At 50.9% G+C, this 21,952-nt stretch overlaps 2 protein-coding genes across 7 annotated transcripts in view; one reads left to right on the plus strand and one right to left on the minus strand.

The window, feature by feature from the left end:
- The window catches only part of LOC123754903 (uncharacterized), a 265,794-nt gene that overhangs the window by 112,147 nt on the left and 131,695 nt on the right, over positions 1 to 21,952 (minus strand). The gene's annotated exons all lie outside the window — the stretch shown is intronic.
- Positions 5,552 to 21,458, plus strand: LOC138369321 (collagen alpha-1(I) chain-like). Its single transcript, XM_069332548.1, has 3 exons — positions 5,552 to 5,657; positions 9,027 to 9,179; positions 18,403 to 21,458. The coding sequence occupies exons 1-3, from the start codon at positions 5,552 to 5,554 to the stop codon at positions 21,456 to 21,458; spliced, it is 3,315 nt and encodes a 1,104-aa protein (XP_069188649.1).

The raw sequence follows: 21,952 nt of genomic DNA on the forward strand, positions 1-21,952 counted from the left end.
CTTGAGATGGACAAACGTGCCTTAGATGGCAACCAAGTCCATCCAAGTATCTGAGGATCACCGTAGACGACTCGCCATACATCTGGGCATCATCTCCATGCATAAATTTTTACAAAATTTGAACATTTTCTATGTGCAAAATACCCCCGATGAAAAGCCGAGGTACAATAGGTACGCTGAGGGAGAACTATCAACATCATATTCAGGTGTCTGAATATCAACATAAGGGGAGCCGGTCGGCCGAGCGGACAGCACACTGGACTTGTGATCCTGTGGTCCCGGGTTCGATCACGGGCGCCGGTGAGAAACAATGGGCAGAGTTTCTTTCACCCTATGCCCCTGTTATATAGCAGTAAAATAGGTACCTGGGTGTTAGTCAGCTGTCACGGGCTGCTTCCTGGGAGTGGAAGCCTGGTCGAGGACCGGGCCGCGGGGACACTAAAGCCCCAAAATGATCTCAAGATAACCTCAAGATCATGGGCCCGAGACTGTTCAACACACTCCCGCTATACATAACTGACCGGCCTCTTACAGTGTTCAAGAGGGAACTTGAAAAACACTTCCAAAGAATATCTGATCAACCAGGCTGTGACTCATACGTCAGGCTGCGACTACACGACCAACCAGGAAGCCTGGTCGGAGACTGGGCCGCGGGGCCCTTCATTCCCAGTACCTCCACAAGGTATAGAGCTATATGAACTCCTGAACACATAGCCACTAAACATCAGACTACAGCACCTGGGTGTGGAACACTCGAAATATTAAGAGGACCCAATGTTAGAAAGATTGGCCCAAGATGAGACGCCCCGCTCCGACAGCTGGTGGCCCAAGATGAGACGCCCCGCTCCCACAGCTGGTGACCCAAGATGAGAGGCCCCGCTCCCACAGCTGGTGGCCCAAGATGAGAGGCCCCGCTCCCACAGCTGGTGGCCCAAGATGAGAGGCCCCGCTCCCACAGCTGGTGGCCCAAGATGAGACGCCCCGCTCCGACAGCTGGTGGCCCAAGATGAGACGCCCCGCTCCCACAGCTGGTGGCCCAAGATGAGACGCCCCGCTCCCACAGCTGGTGGCCCAAGATGAGACGCCCCGCTCCCACAGCTGGTGGCCCAAGATGAGACGCCCCGCTCCCACAGCTGGTGGCCCAAGATGAGACGCCCCGCTCTCACAGCTGGTGGCCCAAGATGAGACGCCCCGCTCCCACAGCTGGTGGCCCAAGAGCCACGATCTACTAGATAAAAACCCAGCCCCACAGTACATAATTCCCAGATAAAATGCTGACCAGAAATCCCTCCCCCAATAATTGAATTAAAAAAATCGTGCATATATAAAATCAATAAATAATAATAAAATAAATAGCCTTAAACAGAACAACATGTGTGGAAGCATCGGAGTGTGTGTATGAATGCTACATAGTATTCATCTATACACGTCCATATATGCTGAAATACATGTGAAGAACCTCTCACACAGACGGGAGACATCTCCTGTCACGCAGGGTGCAGTCGCACCGCCACAGATCTCCAGTATCAGCTCTTGATACTGGTAATGGCTCAAAAGGGCCACCACTTACGGGCTATTCATGCCCGTGCCACCTTTTGGGTGGCTTAATCTTCATCAATCAATCAATCTCTCACACACTAATAGCTCCTGACATGAGAGAGCAAGCTTAGCTTAGCTGCCAACACCCATACATCGTGTCAGCAAGGCGGACAGCCCGCCTGCTTTCATAACTTTCCCTGTATTTCCTCATTTCTAAACATCCCTTCATCTCTGCATCTCCATCCTCTTTAGTACCAAAAAAAAAAGGTGCGCTCATCACACACAGCTGAATACAACCAGGTGAGCGCGCGCGCACACGCACGCACAAGCAAAAAAAAAAAAAAAAGGAGAAGGATGGGATAACTGTAGGGTCATGGATTTCCAGAAAGTTTTCGGCACTGTTCCACAGGGAGTCTCCATCCAAATTCGAGCAAAAACCGGGGAAAGTCTTGAACAGAGTTAACATATATTCAACAGGACCCGGAGTGGCAGTGAAGAGATGAGAATGGAGCGAAGCAACAACCCGAGCACCACACCGAACCGTAGGCCTACTATTATATATGTCAAAGCCACATAAGAGGAAGTAAAATCAACCATATCAATGTTTGACGATGATACAAAAGCCAGCAGAGGAGAACCTTACAGAAACTAGAGAGATGATCTGAGATATGGCCCTATTTAACAGGTCAATCAGGCCAACAGCCTGATTGACCAGACGACCAACAAGGAGGCCTGGTCGGAGACCGGGTCGCGGACCTGTTGATCCCTAGAAGCTACACAAGATAGGTAGGTTGACTTGAATTCAAGAAATTCCTAAGTGATAAAACTATGACAGAGGCGAGAGGACAGTTCAAGATGATGGGAAAACATCATATTCGCGTGAGAAAGGAAACAAAAATGTGTCCAGGCATATCCCCCAGGGGCAAGATAGGACATGATCGCCACATATAAAATCTTTAAGGCCATTGACAAAATAAGACAAACACCGAAATGTTTTTTGGACAAAAGATAGACAAAGGAAGGGCTCGAGGGCACGAGTTGAAATTAGAAAATGTTGATGAATCACAGATGTTAGGGAGCACTTGATCAGTGTATGAGAAGTTAGTAAGTGAAATGAGCTAAAACTGGTAGTGAGTCGAGACTAAGGTAAAAAAGGTACATAGTATTAAAAGTAGGTATGACTCATTGCAATAATTGACCGGTGACTGAAAGGCTGAAACCGTGAGCTGAAGCTCAGCTCAGCTCAGCTCAGCTCAGCTCAGCTCAGCTCAGCTCAGCTCAGCTCAGCTCAGCTCAGCTCAGCTCAGCTCAGCCAGCCAGCCAGCCACATTCTCACTCTCTCTCTCTGACTTAGTGATCCAGTCACGAGGAACCGTAGTGGGAAGGAGTCATCGATAATTCTAATAAATACATTATAAACATCGAGCGATCGCCAGACCCTAAAGGCTCACACACACCAACCCGGCCGCCTGCAGCCCGGCCTCCTGCAGCCCGGCCTCCTGCAACCCGGCCTCCTGCAACCCGGCCTCCTGCAACCCGGCCTCCTGCAACCCGGCCTCCTGCAACCCGGCCTCCTGCAACCCGGCCTCCTGCAACCCGGCCTCCTGCAACCCGGCCTCCTGCAACCCGGCCTCCTGCAACCCGGCCTCCTGCAAAGAACGTCGTTTTTCGCTCGTATGCGTTACCTAGGGCCAAAGATTGTACTAGCAAATGAAAGCTGGTCGCTAAAGTGACGAACTTTTGTATTTTGGGTCCTACGGTAGGTTAGGATAAGGGCACTATAAATTGACCGTTTCTTGACGTTAGGAAACCTTAGAAGGACGGGTTCGCGCGCGCGCATACATACACACACACACACACACACACACACACACACACACACACACGGCCTTGGAAAGCAGCTAACGTAGTCCCGATATACAAGAAAGGGGATAGACAGGAGGCACTGAACTACAGGCCAGTGTCCCTAACCTGCATACCATGCAAGCTGATGGAGAAGATTGTGCGAAAAAAACTAGTGGAGCATCTGGAGCGAAGGAACTTTGTAACACAGCATCAACATGGGTTCAGGGATGGCAGGTCCTGCCTCACAGGGTTACTTGAATTCTACGACCAGGCAACAAAAATAAGGCAAGAAAGAGAAGGGTGGGCAGACTGCATATTTTTGGATTGTCAGAAAGCCTTTGATACAGTGCCACACAAGAGGCTAGTGCGAAAGTTGGAGATGCAGGCTGGAGTGAGAGGGAAGGTACTCCGGTGGATAGAGGAATACCTAAGCAACAGGAGACAACGAGTCTGTGTGAGGGGTGAGGTCTCTGATTGGCGAGACGTCACAAGTGGAGTCCCGCAGGGGTCAGTCCTTGGACCTATACTGTTTCTGGTATATGTAAATGATCTCCCAGAGGGTATAGATTCGTTCCTCTCAATGTTTGCCGACGATGCAAAAATTATGAGGAGGATTGAAACAGAGGATGATAGTAGGAGGCTACAAGATGACCTGGATAGACTGAGTGAATGGTCCAACAAATGGCTGTTGAAGTTCAACCCGAGTAAATGCAAAGTAATGAAACTAGGCAGTGGAAACAGGAGGCCAGGCACAGGATACAGAATAGGAGATGAAGTACTTAATGAAACAGACAGAGAGAAAGATCTAGGAGTTGATATCACACCAAACCTGTCTCCTGAAGCCCACATAAAGAGAATAACGTCTGCGGCATATGCGAGGCTGGCTAACATCAGAACGGCGTTCAGGAACCTGTGTAAGGAATCATTCAGAATCTTGTACACCACATATGTAAGACCAATCCTGGAGTATGCGGCCCCAGCATGGAGCCCGTACCTTGTCAAGCACAAGACGAAGCTGGAAAAAGTCCAAAGGTATGCTACTAGACTAGTCCCAGAACTAAGAGGCATGAGTTATGAGGAAAGGCTGCGGGAAATGCACCTCACGACACTGGAAGACAGAAGAGTAAGGGGGGACATGATCACAACCTACAAAATCCTCAGGGGAATCGACCGGGTAAACAAGGACGAACTTTTCAACACTGGTGGGACGCGAACAAGGGGACACAGGTGGAAGCTGAGTACCCAAATGAGCCACAGAGACGTTAGAAAGAACTTTTTCAGTGTCAGAGTAGTTAGCAAATGGAATGCATTAGGAAGTGATGTGGTGGAGGCTGACTCCATTCACAGTTTCAAATGTAGATATGATAGAGCCCAATAGGCTCAGGAATCTGTACACCAGTTGATTGACGGTTGAGAGGCGGGACCAAAGAGCCAGAGCTCAACCCCCGCAAGCACAATTAGGTGAGTACAATTAGGTGAGTACACACACACGCGAGCCAGGTAGCCGGGTGGATAGCGTGCAGGACTCTTAATTCTGTGGCGCGGGTTCGATTCCCGCACCTGGCAGAAACAAATGGGTAAAGTTTCTTTTACCCCTGAATGCCCCTGTTATCTAGCAGTAAATAGGTACCTGGGAGTTAGTCAGCTGTCACGGGCTGCTTCCTGGGGGGGGTGTGTGTGTGGTATGGGGGGGGGGAAGTAGTTAGTAAACAGTTGATTGACAGTTGAGAGGAGGGACCAAAGAGCCAAAGCTCAACCTCTGCAAGCACAAATAGGTTAGTACACGCGCGCGCGCAGGAAGCAGCCCGTAGCAGCTGTCTAACTCGGAGGTACCCATTTGAACAGGTGCATCAGGGTGAAAGAAACTGCCCATTTGTTTCCGCCTCCACCGGGAATCGAACCCGGAACTTCAGGACTACGAACCCGAAACGCTGCCCACTCAGCTGCCCGACCCCCTATACGTACGTACGTGCACATGTTATAACGTAACTATAACCCATGTCCTGTGTCTCACCATCGATACTACCGCCAAGCGAGTAGTTACTAATTACGACTTAAAGTTACGTAAAATTACTTAATGCTGCCACCACCGCTGAACATTAACCCGTCCTACCTGCAACATTTTGTTCTGAAAAGCTGAATCTAAAAACAACAACATGGTGAACACATGTACTTTACAGTGACCGACGGCGAAGGGTACCGGTCATGGGAGAGTAAAAGGAGCGAGTTAAGGATATCTCAGGCACCCCTTCACAGCACCGCTCCTGTGCCAGGTAAGTCGACTACGGGCTCACCATAGCCCGTGCTACTTGCCCCGCTCCTGTGCCAGTAAGTCCACTACGGGCTCACCATAGCCCGTGCTACTTGCCCCGCTCCTGTGCCAGCAAGTCCACTACGGGCTCACCATAGCCCGTGCTACTTGCCCCGCTCCTGTGCCAGGTTACGGGCTCACCATAGCCCGTGCTACTTGCCCCGCTCCTGTGCCAGGTTACGGGCTCACCATAGCCCGTACTCCTTGGAACTTGTTCCGAGTAGCTGAACCTATAACAACAAGATATCACAGGGATAGGAGGGGGGGGGCCGAGAACACTGCCAACGTCCACTATGCACTGGCAACTCTCTATGAATTATTAACAGGTACGAATGGATACACGAGAAGGACAGTTCAGTAATATATATTTGTTTACGTTCAATATAAAAATCCTAATCTATCTTCCCTATCATGGCAATATAATGATCAACACTTGTGATGTTAGACCATAAGGGACCAGTACTCACTCCAGACACAGCAGTGATGAAGCTGTAGACATCAGGTCGATTGATTGATGAATAAGCCACCCAAAAGGTGGCACGGGCATGAATAGCCCGTAAGTGGAGGTCCTTTTGAGCCATTACCAGTATCAACAGATGATACTGAAGATCTGTGGAGGTGCGACTGTACCCTGCGTGACGGGAGATGTCTCCCCCGTCATGATCACGTCGTCACTCTCCCTCCCCCTGTGATGCCCAGCACTACACCCCCAGACTTCTATCAGGACTGAGATACAACACACAACTCTCCTCTCCCTCAACTGATTGATGATTGATAAAGATTAAGTCACCCAAGAGGTGGCACGGGCATGAATAGCCCGTAAGTGGTGGCCCTTTTGAGCCATTACCAGTATCAAGAGCTGATACTGGAGATCTGTGGAGGCGTTACTGCACCCTGCGTGACGGGAGATGTCTCCCGGACCAAGTGGTGACCAGATGGTCTCCCTCTCCCTCTCGTAACGAGCTTTTATTCCAATCTATCCCCAAATTCCCTTGAATGGACGGATTTGAATCTGGTAACAAGGGACAGTCTTCCAACACTTGAAAGTACTCGAGGTGAGGTTTGTGTCACCTCACCTCCCTGTGAATGTCTCGAAAGTCAGGCACCATCCTAAGTCTCTACTCAAGTCACCTCAACAACTGTTACATCGTGCGTGCGAGCGAGCGTGCGAGTGTGCGTAAAATTACCTAAGTGTAGTTAGAGGATGAGAGCAACGCTCGTGGTGTCCCGTTTCCCCAGTACTCTTTGTCCGATGATTAGAAAGGTGTGGTCCTAAAGCTCATAGTTCGATCCTCCAGCCACAAACAAGTACAAAAATCTTTTATTTCATTATATATTGTAATATAAGCGCTGTGTGATGACTCACATCCGGTGTGAAGGAGAGATAAGGGCAGCCATCAGCACCACCAGCCGTCAACAACTATTGGTGGCAACAGACAATGGCTCTCACTCACACACACACACACACACACACACACACACACACACACACACACACACACACACACACAGAAGAGTTAGGGGGGACATGATCACCACATTCAAGATTCTGAAGGGAATTGATAGGGTAGATAAAGACAGGCTATTTAACACAAGGGGGGCACGCACAAGGGGACACAGGTGGAAACTGAGCGCCCAAATGAGCCACAGAGATATTAGAAAGAACTTTTTTAGTGTCAGAGTGGTTGACAAATGGAATGCATTAGGAAGTGATGTGGTGGAGGATGACTCCATACACAGTTTCAAGTGTAGATATGATAGAGCCCAATAGGCTCAGGAATCTGTATACCTGTTGATTGACGGTTGAGAGGCGGGACCAAAGAGCCAGAGCTCAACCCCCGCAAACAAAACTAGGTGAGTACAACTATGTGAGTACACACACACACACACATCCAATCAGACGCAGATACGTCTCTGTCACTGTGTACTGGGCATCAGAGCCAGAGCCCAGCAGCTACATTCAGACTCTTGAACTCTTGAGTATGCAACTTTGATCTAATAGATTTCCTAGAATAGTAAACATGTAGTAGTAGTAGTAGAACCAAAAGGGAGGAGGGAGGGGAAGAGAGGAAGAGAGATTGAAGCTGGCAGGGGCTGGAATCATCTTGGTGCCCAATACCAGAGGTTACCCTCGGTGGAATACAAACCAGCTATATCTTCAACAAGTCTCCCTGCCATACCAATGGACGGAGCGGGTTTTAACTCGACCTGGTCATCTGAAAGCAATGGATCACCGCAGTCAGCTCACAACCCAATGAATCAGGGTCCACTACCCGAAAGGGCGAAGCGTTTGGGTTCGTTTCCCTTCACATGATATCGCTGTATACTAAAACAGTAAATATGTACCCGGGAGTTAGGCAACTGTCGCATGAAGGGAAAGATAGCCTAGGCAGGGAACCTAGGCCGTCTAACCTAACCTAGGTAGGTAACCTACCTACCGGCTGACACTCAATAGTCCGATAAAGCGTCAATATTGTGCGGAATCAAGTGTGAGGACAGGTTGCTCACATCTGGAAGCCGTCGTATAGGTTAAAAATGACAGTCAAGTGATTATTTTATCATTGTTTATTAACGTTACATTATCTTATGATATCTCGCTCATACGTACAGAGGTGAAGATATGGATACCTCGCTCTTATGTACAGAGGTGAAGATATGGATACCTCGCTCTTATGTACAGAGGTGAAGATATGGATACCTCGCTCTTATGTACAGAGGTGAAGATATGGATACCTCGCTCTTACGTACAGAGGTCAAGATATGGATACCTCGCTCTTACGTACAGAGGTGAAGATATGGATACCTCGCTCATACGTACAGAGGTGAAGATATATATATCTCGTTAATACATTGATTAACATATTATAATAATTGTGGTAAAGATCCCATTATTATGTACAGAGTTAAAGACATACCTACCCCGTTATTACGTACTAAAATAAAGATCGTTCGTAAGTTTATGGAATAAAGTTGTCATTATTATTACTACGATGAAGACTTACTGTTGCCTTATGGGAAGGGGAAAGCCCCAAGCCATTACAACTATATAACACTGGGAAGGGATCAGGATAAGGATTTGGGATGGGGACAGGGGGAAGGAATGGTGCCCAACCACTTGTGGACGGTCGGGCTGGACGCTCTACCGTCCAGCTCAAGTGGTTGGGTTGCCTCATGGGTAGGACAGTTATAATTGGCAAATAAAGAAAGTATTGTTCAATTTGAAGAAAATGCCAATATAATAAAGCATTTGAACGGTCACATCAGTTTAATGTACTCAAGAACTCGACCACTTTGATTGGTCGGTACAGTGACTGCCTCTCGCTTCTTACAGGTCAGGGTTCGATCCCCGACATTCCAAGTGGTTGGGACACCATTCCTACCCTCCGTCATATCCCAGATCCTTGTCCTCATATCCCTTTAAAGAGCTGCATATACGAGCCCGACACCCTCTCCAGATATGTAGATAGCACCGCTCCTGTGCCAGGTAAGTCCACTACGGGCTCACCATAGCCCGTTCTACTTACCTGGCACAGGAGCGGGGCAAGTTACGGGCTCACCATAACCCGCGCTACTTGGCACTTGTTCCGAGTAGCTGAATCTATAACAACAACTCTCCAGATAATTACCTTTTCCAAACAAGATGCCTGGCCATTGATGCAGATCATTCAGAACAGTGAAATTTGTGACATTAACAATAAAAAGTGGATGGAGTCAAACCTGAATATAGTAGTGAAAACAGCGGAAGAACAAGAGGCCGCCCGCTACACACAGTTACACAAGGCTCGCTAAATGGGCCAAGTCAGCCCCAAGAACCCCCCCCCCCCACGCTAATCAGTTATAAAACCAAGACACCCAAAGTTGAAGGGTCACTTGCTCCAACTTTCATCTCGAACATAATTAAGCACTTGTATAAAACGCACTGGAGTAAATCATATTGTCTGAACACGCATAAACACACCTACATATCTCTCTCTCTCTCTCTCCCTCCTCTTACCTAAACAATGTACATGGCAACGATACAGCACCGCTGACTAATGTTAAATAACGGATTTTTTTGTTAGCAAACAGGAAGTATAGTTGACAAAACTAGAATCTGATGTTACAAGGAATGCACGGTTGATTTGAGACTGGCACTAATGTCCCGGCATTGTGGTGTCCCGGCATTGTGGTGTCCCGGCATTGTGGTGTCCCGGCATTGTCCTGGTATTGCTTAATTCTGGTATTATTGTAACCTGGAAAATGTTGAATTGTGCTAAAAGTTAGATAAAAAAAAATAGTTAACACGGTAAAATTCGGATCATCTACTGTGAAAAGCTCAGTCCCCCAAGGTACCGTACTTGCTCCGGTACTTTTTCTGATCCTAATATCAGACATAGACAAGGATACAAACTACAGCACTGTATCATCATTTGCAGATGACACTAGGATTTTCATGCGAGTAGACAATATAGAGGACACGGCAAACCTCTAATCGGGAGTAATACTCCAATCCAAGGCGTAATCATGTCGGAAGACCTTACTTTTAAAGAATACAAAGTAACTATCACGACTGCAAGAAAAATGACAGGTTGGATAACAAGAACCTTTCAAACGCGGGTTGCCATACCAATGATGATACTTTAAGACACTAGTGCTCTCTAGGGTGGAATATTGTTGCGCACTAACAGCTCCATTCAGAGCCGGAGAAGTTGCGGACCTTGAGAGCATTCAAAGATCTTTTACCGTCAGAATCCTTTATTGGGTCCTTTATTGGGACCGATTAAAAGTGCTTAATCTGTTTTCTTTAGAGGGCAGGAGAGAGATATACATATTAATCTACAAGTGGAAGATATTAGAAGTACTGGTTCCCAAATCTGAACACGGAGATTACCATCACACGAGACCAGAAGGCATGGCAGGATGTGCAAAATACCCCCGTTGAAGAGCAGAGGTGCAACAGGTACGATGAGAGAGAACTATCAACATCAAGGGCCCAAGACTCGTAAACACACTCCCACCACACTATAGGAACATAACTGGCCGGCCTCTCACAGTGTTTGAGAGAGAACTCGACAAACACCTCCAAAGAATATCAACCAGCCTGTGACTCATACGCCAGGCTGCGAGTAGCCGCGTCCAACAGCCTGGTTGACCAGTCCAGCAACCATGTTTCTTAATGGAAGCATACAGTACATTTGCTGTGTTTTGTTCAATGTCGCTGTCGGCGGGTTGCCCTCTGAGTCAATTGTTGCCTCATTAACAATAATACTACAGGAACTGCCATTTAGCCGGTTCCATGTTTTATACTTGTCGTAAATTTCAACTTTTTGCGTATCCCAACTTGGCACAAATTCCAACTTGGTGCAGATCTCTCTTGGGGGATAATTAATTTGAGCTGGATGGATCGTAGGTTAAGATCTCTCGTGCTAATCTGGTTTACGGTTACGAGGAGAAAGATATTTGAACATTGATGAACAATTTAATATGGCCGCCAGGCCAGTCTGTATAAACCCACCAATAAACAACATGAACGTTGAAGATCCGGATAGATTCTTTACGAACGATACCCTAAACTAACAAAATAACTGACATTAACACGAGTACAACAGACTCTGAAAGATAAATTGACAACATACTCATGTAGTCACCCCTGGACCCTGACTCATGGAAATCCATATTTATATAGATATGCAAAGACCGCGTACCACGAGCACTCAGTGTAATATGTAGTAGGAAACCCTTGGGTGTGGCAGAGATGCCAGAGGCATTTACATCACCAGACACAGCAGCTCCAATCCACCAGGCCGGAAGCAAAGCGTTAACCGAGAGTTATAGATCGGTTGCATTAACGTCACATAATTAAAGTTTTTGAGAGAGAGAGATTAAGAGGCAAATCTACAGTTTTATTGAGAACGAGGAAGTTCACAACCCAGGGCAATATGATTTAGAGCGGAAAGATCATGCCTTTCTCAATTACTCAACCACAATGACAAAAAACGGAATCATTATAAAAAAATGTTCAAATATAGTATGCAATGTTATTTAATAAATGTAACAATGGGGTGATAACCCATAAAATAGGGTCCACAGGAACAACACGTAACGGAGATGGATACTTAAACTCCTGTCAAACGGAATGCAAAAATTAACAGTATCACACATAATCAAGTCCAAGCACAGTGAAAAACTCTGCACCTCAAGGCACGGTACTTGCCACCACTGCTGTTTCTTAGTCTCGTATCAGATACACACACAAAAATACAAGGCACAGCTTAGTATCATTCTTTGCAGACGATACAAAAATCAGCGCGAAAATTAACTGCAAAAGATACCAAAAACTTACAACCTAATATAAAGTATTCAACCTAGTAACATAAAACATGATTTTCAACAGTGATAAATTCCAGATACTTGGGTATGATAAAAAGTAAGAACATAAATAACAGGGTACAATCAGATCTCATAGAAGGAAAACAAAATGTAAAGGATTTGGGAATAATGTTTTATGAACAAAATAAATCAATAATATCGCCAGCCAGAAATAGGATACAGGTGAATTATTTACGGGCTATTATCTTCATCAAAATCAATCGGGTGAATTATGAATACTTTAAAATCCACCACAATGCTCTTACTATTCAAACCACTTTTGTTTTCGTGGCTTGAGTATTGTTCGGTACTCACGTCCCCTATCAAGGAAGGAGAGATGTATGAAACAGAAATACGTTAGAGAATATACACTGCACGCATACATACACGGCACGCATACACACGATAAAGTACGTCAGATCTCGGGACCGTCACAAAGTCTCAAAACGTCTTCTCTAGACGTTAGAAGTACCACATAATATATAGATGGAGGGTACTCGAAGGTCAGGTCTCAAATTTGCACAGTAAAATAACAAGATATTCGAGGGAAAGATGAGGAAGGAAATGCCGAAGAGATCCAGTGAAGTGTAGAGATGAACACAGTCACAGTGAGTGAACACTGTATGAACATCACTGGTCCACTGCTCGGTAATACCATCCCATCATATGTAAGAAATACTGGAACAAGAGCGGACGTTCTCAAGAAACAAGTAAATAAGTTCGTGTAGGGAGTGTCGGACCAGCCGAGTTGTAATGGACACGTGGGCCTGCCGGGCCGCCTCGAGCAACAACAGCCTTCTAGATCAAATCACAAGACAAGCCAGCCTGAAGGAAAGACTTGTGGAATAGAAGGACCTATCCCCCCCCCCCCCCGGTCACAGTAATGACTAACCCGCAGGTGGTTAGGGCCTTGGGAAGAGAGGTGGGGCTTCAGGAGCCCAGTCGATCAATGATTATCAATACTGGCTGTAAATTACGTCTGTATCATGTATCATCCCCCTTTCCCCTCCTCTCCCTTTACCATCCCATCCTTTCTAGCCCTTCCCACTCTTTCCCATCACAATTTCCCATTCTTCACACCTCTTCCAATATTTGTATATACAGTTCGTCGACACTAACTGGAGGCTAGATAGTCAGTTCATTAACAATGTTTTGGTTGGCTGATGTGTTATAGCTGGGGTTGGTTGACCAGTTATCAGGTTGGGTGTTTGGTTGGATTCGGTGGGTGGGTGAGGTGGTGAGGCGAGTGGTGCAGTGGTTAGCGGGACGTGACAGCTGCCACCTGAGGCCATACCAATAATCCTGTACCTTAAAGAGCTTCTGTACCCCTCCCGCCGGTGTTGCGGTGGGTGGCGCCCACCTTCCCTTCCCACCCGTCAACCCGTTCTGAAACAGCAGGATGCCGGTTGATACCTGGTTGATACCTGGTTGATGGGGTTCTGGGAGTTCTTCTACTCCCCAAGCCCGGCCCGAGGCCAGGCTCGACTTGTGAGAGTTTGGTCCACCAGGCTGTTGCTTGGAGCGGCCCGCAAGCCCACATACCCACCACAGCCCGGTTGGTCCGGCACTCCTTGGAGGAATAAATCTAGTTTCCTCTTGAAAATGTCCATGGTTGTTCCGGCAATATTTCTTATGCTTGCTGGGAGGACGTTGAACAACCGCGGACCTCTGATGTTTATACAGTGTTCTCTGATTGTGCCTATGGCACCTCTGCTCTTCATTGGTTCTATTCTACATTTTCTTCCATGTCGTTCACTCCAGTACGTTGTTATTTTACTGTGTAGATTTGGTACTTGGCCCTCCAGTATCTTCCAGGTGTATATTATTTGATATCTCTCTCGTCTTCTTTCTAGTGAGTACATTTGGAGGGCTTTGAGACGATCCCAATAATTTAGGTGCTTTATTGCGTCTATGCGTGCCGTATATGTTCTCTGTATTCCCTCTATTTCAGCAATCTCTCCTGCTTTGAAGGGGGAAGTGAGTACTGAGCAGTACTCAAGACGGGACAACACAAGTGCCTTGAAGAGTACAACCATTGTGATGGGATCCCTGGATTTGAAAGTTCTCGTAATCCATCCTATCATTTTTCTGGCTGTCGCAATATTTGCTTGGTTATGCTCCTTAAACGTTAGGTCGTCCGACATTATTATTCCCAAATCCTTTACATGCTGTTTTCCTACTATGGGTACATTTGATTGTGTTTTGTACTCTGTATTATGTTTAAGGTCCTCATTTTTACCGTACCTGAGTACCTGGAATTTATCACTGTTAAACATCATGTTATTTTCTGATGCCCAGTCGAAAACTTTATTAATATCAGCTTGAAGTTTTTCAATGTCCTCAGCCGAGGTAATTTTCATACTGATTTTTGTGTCATCTGCAAAGGATGATACGAAGCTGTGACTTGTATTTTTGTCTATATCTGATATGAGAATAAGGAAAAGCAGTGGTGCAAGGACTGTACCCTGAGGTACAGAGCTTTTCACTGCACTTGGACTAGATTTTATATGGTTGACAGTTACTCGCTGAGTCCTGTTTGACAGAAAACTGAGTATCCAGCGTCCTACTTTACCGGTTATTCCCATTGACTTCATTTTGTGTGCTATCACGCCATGGTCACATTTATCGAAGGCCTTTGCGAAGTCCGTGTATATCACATCAGCATTCTGTTTCTCTTCTAATGCCTCAGTGACTTTGTCGTAGTGCTCAAGTAGCTGTGAGAGGCACGATCTTCCCGCTCGAAATCCATGTTGGCCTGGGTTATGAAGGTCATTGGTCTCCATGAAATTGGTGACCTGACTCCTAATCACTCTCTCAAATACTTTTATGATGTGCGATGTTAGTGCAACTGGTCTATAATTTTTTGCCAATGCTTTGCTCCCTCCCTTGTGTAGAGGGGCTATGTCTGCTACTTTAAGTGCATCTGGTATCTCCCCCGTGTCCAAGCTCTTCCTCCACACTATACTGAGTGCCTGTGCTACCGGCACTTTGCATTTCTTTATAAATATTGAATTCCATGAGTCTGGACCTGGGGCCGAGTGCATGGGCATGTTTTCAATTTCTTTTTCAAAATTTAGTGCGCTCGTGTTTATATCAGTTATATTTACCGGGGTTTGAATATCCCGCATAAAGAAAATGTCTGGATCTTCCACCTTCATGTTGTTTATTGGAGTGCTAAACATGTCCTCATACTGCTTTTTTAGGATTTCACTAATTTCTTTGTCATCCTCCGTGTATGAACCTTCACTTGTACGAATAGGTCCAATACTGGCAGTGGTTTTTGCTTTTGATTTCGCATATGAGAAGAAATATTTTGGATTTTTCTTTATTTCCTGTGTGATTACCTGATTGTGCTTATCTAACTATGCCCAAAGAGAGCGAAATCTGATTATTGCTAGTCCTCCACCTTACCTTGAGGTTATCTTGAAGTGTTTCCGGGGGGCTTAGCGTCCCCGCGGCCCAGTCGTCGACCAGGCCTCCTCGTTGCTGGACTGGTTGACCAGGCTGTTGGACGCGGCTGCTCACAGCCTGGTTGATCAGGTATCCTTTGGAGGTGCTTATCGAGTTCTCTCTTCAACACTGAGGGGTCGGCTAGTTATGCCCCTTATGTGTAGTGGAAGCGTGTTGAACAGTCTCGGGGGACTGATGTTGATAGAGTTCTCTCTCAGAGTACCTGTTGCACCTCTGCTCTTCAACGGGGAAATTCTGCACATCCTGCCATGCCTTCTGGTCTCATGTGGTGTTATTTCTGTGTGCAGGTCTGGGACCAGCCCATCTACTATTTTCCACATGTAAATTATTATGTATCTCTCCCGCCTGCGCTCAAGAGAATCCAGATTTAGGCTCTTTAGTCGGTCCCAGTTGTTTAGATGTTTTACTGAGTGGATTCTAGCAGCAAAGGATCTCTGCACGCTCTCCAGGTCAGCAATTTCTCCAGTTTTGAAAGGGGCTGTCATTGTGCAGCAGTACTCCACTCAAGAGAGCACAAGCGTCTTGAAAAGTATCATCATCGGTATAGCTTCTGTAGTGTGAAAAGTTCTTGTTATCCAACCTGTCATTTTTCTTGCAGTTGTGATGGCTGCTTTATTGTGTTCTGTAAAGGTAAGGTCTTCCGACATGAGTACACCCAGATCCTTTACATTGCCTTTCCGTTCTATGTTATGATGTGACTGAGTTTTGTACGTGGTTTCCGTTTTTATATTTTCATTTTTTTCCGTAGCGCATGAGCTGGAACTTATCTTCGTTATATACCATAATATTTTCTATAGCCCATAGAAAGACCTGATCTACATCTGATTGGAGGTTTGCCGTGTCCTCTATGTTGTCTACTCTCATGTAGATCCTAGTGGCATCTGCAAAGGATGATACAGTACTATAGATTGTGTCCTTGTCTATGTTCGATATGAGGATGAGAAAAAGTACTGGAGCAAGCACAGTACCCTGGGGAACCCTTTACGGTTGATGGTCCATGTTTTATTTTGTTGACTATTACACATTGGGTTCTATTAGTCAGGAAATTGTAGATCCATCTGCCTATTTTTCCGGTAATTTCTTTTGAACGCATTTTATGTGCATTAACACCATGGTCACATTTGTCAAAGGCTTTTGCGAAATCTGTGTAAATTACATACTCGTTTTGTTTGTCTTCCATAGCATCTAATGCCATATCATAGTGGTCTAGCAACTGTGACAGGCAAGAGCGCCCTGTTCTGAAACCATGTTGTCCGGGGTTATGGAGATACTGTGGATTCCATGTATTTGGTGATATTACTTCTTAGCACTCTCTCAAAGATTTTTTATGATGTGCGATGTTAGTGCTATCGGTCTGTAATTTTTTGCCTCTGCCTTATTTCCTCCTTTATGGAGTGGTGCTATCTCTGCTGTTTTTAGTATGTCAGGGATAATGCCAGTATCTAGGCTTTGTCTCCAAAGAATGTGAAGGACCTGCGATAGGTTTTTTTTTTTACAGTTCTTGATGAATATGGAGTTCCAAGAATCAGGGCCTGGTGCAGAGTGCATAAGCATACTGTTTATGGCTTCTTCAAAATCCATTTGAGATAGGGTGACGTCTGATACATGGTGTGATGTTGGAATCACATCCATGACAAATTAATTTGGGTTATCAATCTTTAATGTGTTTAGTGGCTCGTTGAAAACAAGCGTCGTACTGCTTCCTCAGTATCTCGCTCATTTCTTTGTTGTCATTGGTAAAAGTTCCATCTCCCTTTCGCCGGGGCCCCGATACTGGATGTGGTTTTTTATCTTTATTTTGCATTAGAGAATAAGTATTTCTAATTTCTGTCTATTTCAATAATGGCCTTTTGCTTTCTTTGCCTCTCCTGGGTTTTGTATGATTCTTGTAGCTTTAGTTGAAACAGTTTCTATTTCTTAACCTTCTTCGCCGTTCCTGAGATAGGGTGCGACTCAAGTTGTTTCGCGATTCGTTTTCTTCGCCTATGAAGGGAACGACGTTCTCGTTCTAATCTGCATCACCCCACACCTCCAGGAGTGTGTCTAATGCTGTAGGGCGTCTTTCTGATGCTGAAGGGCCCCACTCTAATGCTGTGGGGTCTCCTCCCCCCCTCTAATGCTTCAGGGCTCCCATGGTGTGCTCCACCCCCTGGTATGCCCCGCCCCGCCCCACCCCACACCTGGTATGCTCTGCTCCGCCCCATACCTGGTATGCCCCACATCTGGCATGCCCCACATCTGGCATGCCCCACGCCCACATCTGGCATGCCCCACCCCCACCCGGTATGCCCCAACCCCACACCCTTGTAAGCCTCAAATTATATCATAACACACAATGTTCACAGTCCAACATTTGCATTTCTTGACGCCATTTTGTTACGTTATTTGACAAATGTACGAGGAAAATGTATCAACCAGCGCCAGGAATCATTAATTACTAATTACAAAACCTGTACATCTTGTCTCAATCACGAGTGCTTTGTTTACAGTTATTAAATAGATCTTGAGCGCCGGAGCACTGCGACGCTGCTTACAACAATAATTCCATTAGGTTGTGAAGTTTCCAAGCTCGTGAACTGTTTAATAAATGTAAACACAGCTCTCATATTTAAGGTAAAATGTACAACCTTCGTAAGAGGTGTGATACGTGCTTAATGAATCATACCATCTAAAAATGGTATTACGTTATGAACATATGTGGAGAAGTGCGCGTGGTCCAACTGTTGTTCAAGGCAAACTGAAAATCTTTTTTGAAAGAAAAAAAATCATTGTGTTAAAAGTTGAACAAGTTTTTTTTTTCTCTACCTGACGTCAAACACAGTTGTCGGGTCGGACAACACACCTGCTGCACCTTATATCAAACATCGGTCGTGGAGCGGTACCGCCAGGACGCCAGGCCCCGCGGAGCGGTACCGCCAGGACGCCAGGCCCCGCGGAGCGGTACCGCCAGGACCGCCAGGCCCCGCGGAGCGGTACCGCCAGGACCGCCAGGCCCCGCGGAGCGGTACCGCCAGGACCGCCAGGCCCCGCGGAGCGGTACCGCCAGGACCGCCAGGCCCCGCGGAGCGGTACCGCCAGGACCGCCAGGCCCCGCGGAGCGGTACCGCCAGGACCGCCAGGCCCCGCGGAGCGGTACCGCCAGGACCGCCAGGCCCCGCGGAGCGGTACCGCCAGGACCGCCAGGCCCCGCGGAGCGGTACCGCCAGGACCGCCAGGCCCCGCGGAGCGGTACCGCCAGGACCGCCAGGCCCCGCGGAGCGGTACCGCCAGGACCGCCAGGCCCCGCGGAGCGGTACCGCCAGGACCGCCAGGCCCCGCGGAGCGGTACCGCCAGGACCGCCAGGCCCCGCGGAGCGGTACCGCCAGGACCGCCAGGCCCCGCGGAGCGGTACCGCCAGGACCGCCAGGCCCCGCGGAGCGGTACCGCCAGGACCGCCAGGCCCCGCGGAGCGGTACCGCCAGGACCGCCAGGCCCCGCGGAGCGGTACCGCCAGGACCGCCAGGCCCCGCGGAGCGGTACCGCCAGGACCGCCAGGCCCCGCGGAGCGGTACCGCCAGGACCGCCAGGCCCCGCGGAGCGGTACCGCCAGGACCGCCAGGCCCCGCGGAGCGGTACCGCCAGGACCGCCAGGCCCCGCGGAGCGGTACCGCCAGGACCGCCAGGCCCCGCGGAGCGGTACCGCCAGGACCGCCAGGCCCCGCGGAGCGGTACCGCCAGGACCGCCAGGCCCCGCGGAGCGGTACCGCCAGGACCGCCAGGCCCCGCGGAGCGGTACCGCCAGGACCGCCAGGCCCCGCGGAGCGGTACCGCCAGGACCGCCAGGCCCCGCGGAGCGGTACCGCCAGGACCGCCAGGCCCCGCGGAGCGGTACCGCCAGGACCGCCAGGCCCCGCGGAGCGGTACCGCCAGGACCGCCAGGCCCCGCGGAGCGCTACCGCCAGGACCGCCAGGCCCCGCGGAGCGCTACCGCCAGGACCGCCAGGCCCCGCGGAGCGCTACCGCCAGGACCGCCAGGCCCCGCGGAGCGCTACCGCCAGGACCGCCAGGCCCCGCGGAGCGCTACCGCCAGGACCGCCAGGCCCCGCGGAGCGCTACCGCCAGGACCGCCAGGCCCCGCGGAGCGCTACCGCCAGGACCGCCAGGCCCCGCGGAGCGCTACCGCCAGGACCGCCAGGCCCCGCGGAGCGCTACCGCCAGGACCGCCAGGCCCCGCGGAGCGCTACCGCCAGGACCGCCAGGCCCCGCGGAGCGCTACCGCCAGGACCGCCAGGCCCCGCGGAGCGCTACCGCCAGGACCGCCAGGCCCCGCGGAGCGCTACCGCCAGGACCGCCAGGCCCCGCGGAGCGCTACCGCCAGGACCGCCAGGCCCCGCGGAGCGCTACCGCCAGGACCGCCAGGCCCCGCGGAGCGCTACCGCCAGGACCGCCAGGCCCCGCGGAGCGCTACCGCCAGGACCGCCAGGCCCCGCGGAGCGCTACCGCCAGGACCGCCAGGCCCCGCGGAGCGCTACCGCCAGGACCGCCAGGCCCCGCGGAGCGCTACCGCCAGGACCGCCAGGCCCCGCGGAGCGCTACCGCCAGGACCGCCAGGCCCCGCGGAGCGCTACCGCCAGGACCGCCAGGCCCCGCGGAGCGCTACCGCCAGGACCGCCAGGCCCCGCGGAGCGCTACCGCCAGGACCGCCAGGCCCCGCGGAGCGCTACCGCCAGGACCGCCAGGCCCCGCGGAGCGCTACCGCCAGGACCGCCAGGCCCCGCGGAGCGCTACCGCCAGGACCGCCAGGCCCCGCGGAGCGCTACCGCCAGGACCGCCAGGCCCCGCGGAGCGCTACCGCCAGGACCGCCAGGCCCCGCGGAGCGCTACCGCCAGGACCGCCAGGCCCCGCGGAGCGCTACCGCCAGGACCGCCAGGCCCCGCGGAGCGCTACCGCCAGGACCGCCAGGCCCCGCGGAGCGCTACCGCCAGGACCGCCAGGCCCCGCGGAGCGCTACCGCCAGGACGCCAGGCCCCGCGGAGCGCTACCGCCAGGACGCCAGGCCCCGCGGAGCGCTACCGCCAGGACGCCAGGCCCCGCGGAGCGCTACCGCCAGGACGCCAGGCCCCGCGGAGCGCTACCGCCAGGACGCCAGGCCCCGCGGAGCGCTACCGCCAGGACGCCAGGCCCCGCGGAGCGCTACCGCCAGGACGCCAGGCCCCGCGGAGCGCTACCGCCAGGACGCCAGGCCCCGCGGAGCGCTACCGCCAGGACGCCAGGCCCCGCGGAGCGCTACCGCCAGGACGCCAGGCCCCGCGGAGCGCTACCGCCAGGACGCCAGGCCCCGCGGAGCGCTACCGCCAGGACGCCAGGCCCCGCGGAGCGCTACCGCCAGGACGCCAGGCCCCGCGGAGCGCTACCGCCAGGACGCCAGGCCCCGCGGAGCGCTACCGCCAGGACGCCAGGCCCCGCGGAGCGCTACCGCCAGGACGCCAGGCCCCGCGGAGCGCTACCGCCAGGACGCCAGGCCCCGCGGAGCGCTACCGCCAGGACGCCAGGCCCCGCGGAGCGCTACCGCCAGGACGCCAGGCCCCGCGGAGCGCTACCGCCAGGACGCCAGGCCCCGCGGAGCGCTACCGCCAGGACGCCAGGCCCCGCGGAGCGCTACCGCCAGGACGCCAGGCCCCGCGGAGCGCTACCGCCAGGACGCCAGGCCCCGCGGAGCGCTACCGCCAGGACGCCAGGCCCCGCGGAGCGCTACCGCCAGGACGCCAGGCCCCGCGGAGCGCTACCGCCAGGACGCCAGGCCCGCGGAGCGCTACCGCCATGACGCCAGGCCCGCGGAGCGCTACCGCCAGGACGCCAGGCCCGCGGAGCGCTACCGCCAGGACACTGTTCCTTTCATAATTCTTGATGCATCAGTTGTATCTCTAAAGGGTTCTGTACTGACCAATATTTTTCTGACCTAAGCCTACTTAAGCTACATTCGTATTTACGAAAATGTATCATCAGTATATCAGTTTTGTATGTAACGCAAAGTGTCGCCCTGTGACGCCAACCGTCACCCTATACACGACTCCATGTTGCTCAGTCATCCTCACCCGTCAGTTTCCTTCACACACACAACCCTTCCCCCTCATCCTGCCCCCTTATACTCGGACCCCCCAACTCCTGCCCCCTTATACTCGGGCTTCCAACTCCTGGTCCTTGGGCAGGAGTTGGGGGTCCCTAGTACATCATACTCGGGCCCCAAACTCCTGCTCCTTGTACTAGGGCCCCCAACTCCTGCCCATTATACTCGGGCCCCCAACTCCTGCTCCTCAATCACCATCATCAACTAATTCCTCCGTGACCACCCTAACCCCACCCAGTGTTGCCACAATGAGGGGCCCCCATTAACAGACTATTAACGTTACGGGTTGTGGGAGGGAGGGAGAGGGAGAGGGCGTGACGCCCACCTGTT

The sequence above is a fragment of the Procambarus clarkii genome, chromosome 28 (genome assembly GCF_040958095.1).
Source record: "Procambarus clarkii isolate CNS0578487 chromosome 28, FALCON_Pclarkii_2.0, whole genome shotgun sequence".
Lineage (NCBI taxonomy): Eukaryota > Metazoa > Arthropoda > Malacostraca > Decapoda > Cambaridae > Procambarus > Procambarus clarkii.

Coding starts and splice junctions, on each gene's coding strand:
- LOC138369321 (XM_069332548.1), top strand. CDS start 5,552: ATGTACTTTACAGTGACCGACGGCGAAGGGTACCGGTCATGGGAGAGT. Junction 5,658..9,026: donor CAGCACCGCTCCTGTGCCAG/GTAAGTCGACTA, acceptor CGCTTCTTACAG/GTCAGGGTTCGATCCCCGAC. Junction 9,180..18,402: donor TAGCACCGCTCCTGTGCCAG/GTAAGTCCACTA, acceptor CGGTACCGCCAG/GACGCCAGGCCCCGCGGAGC.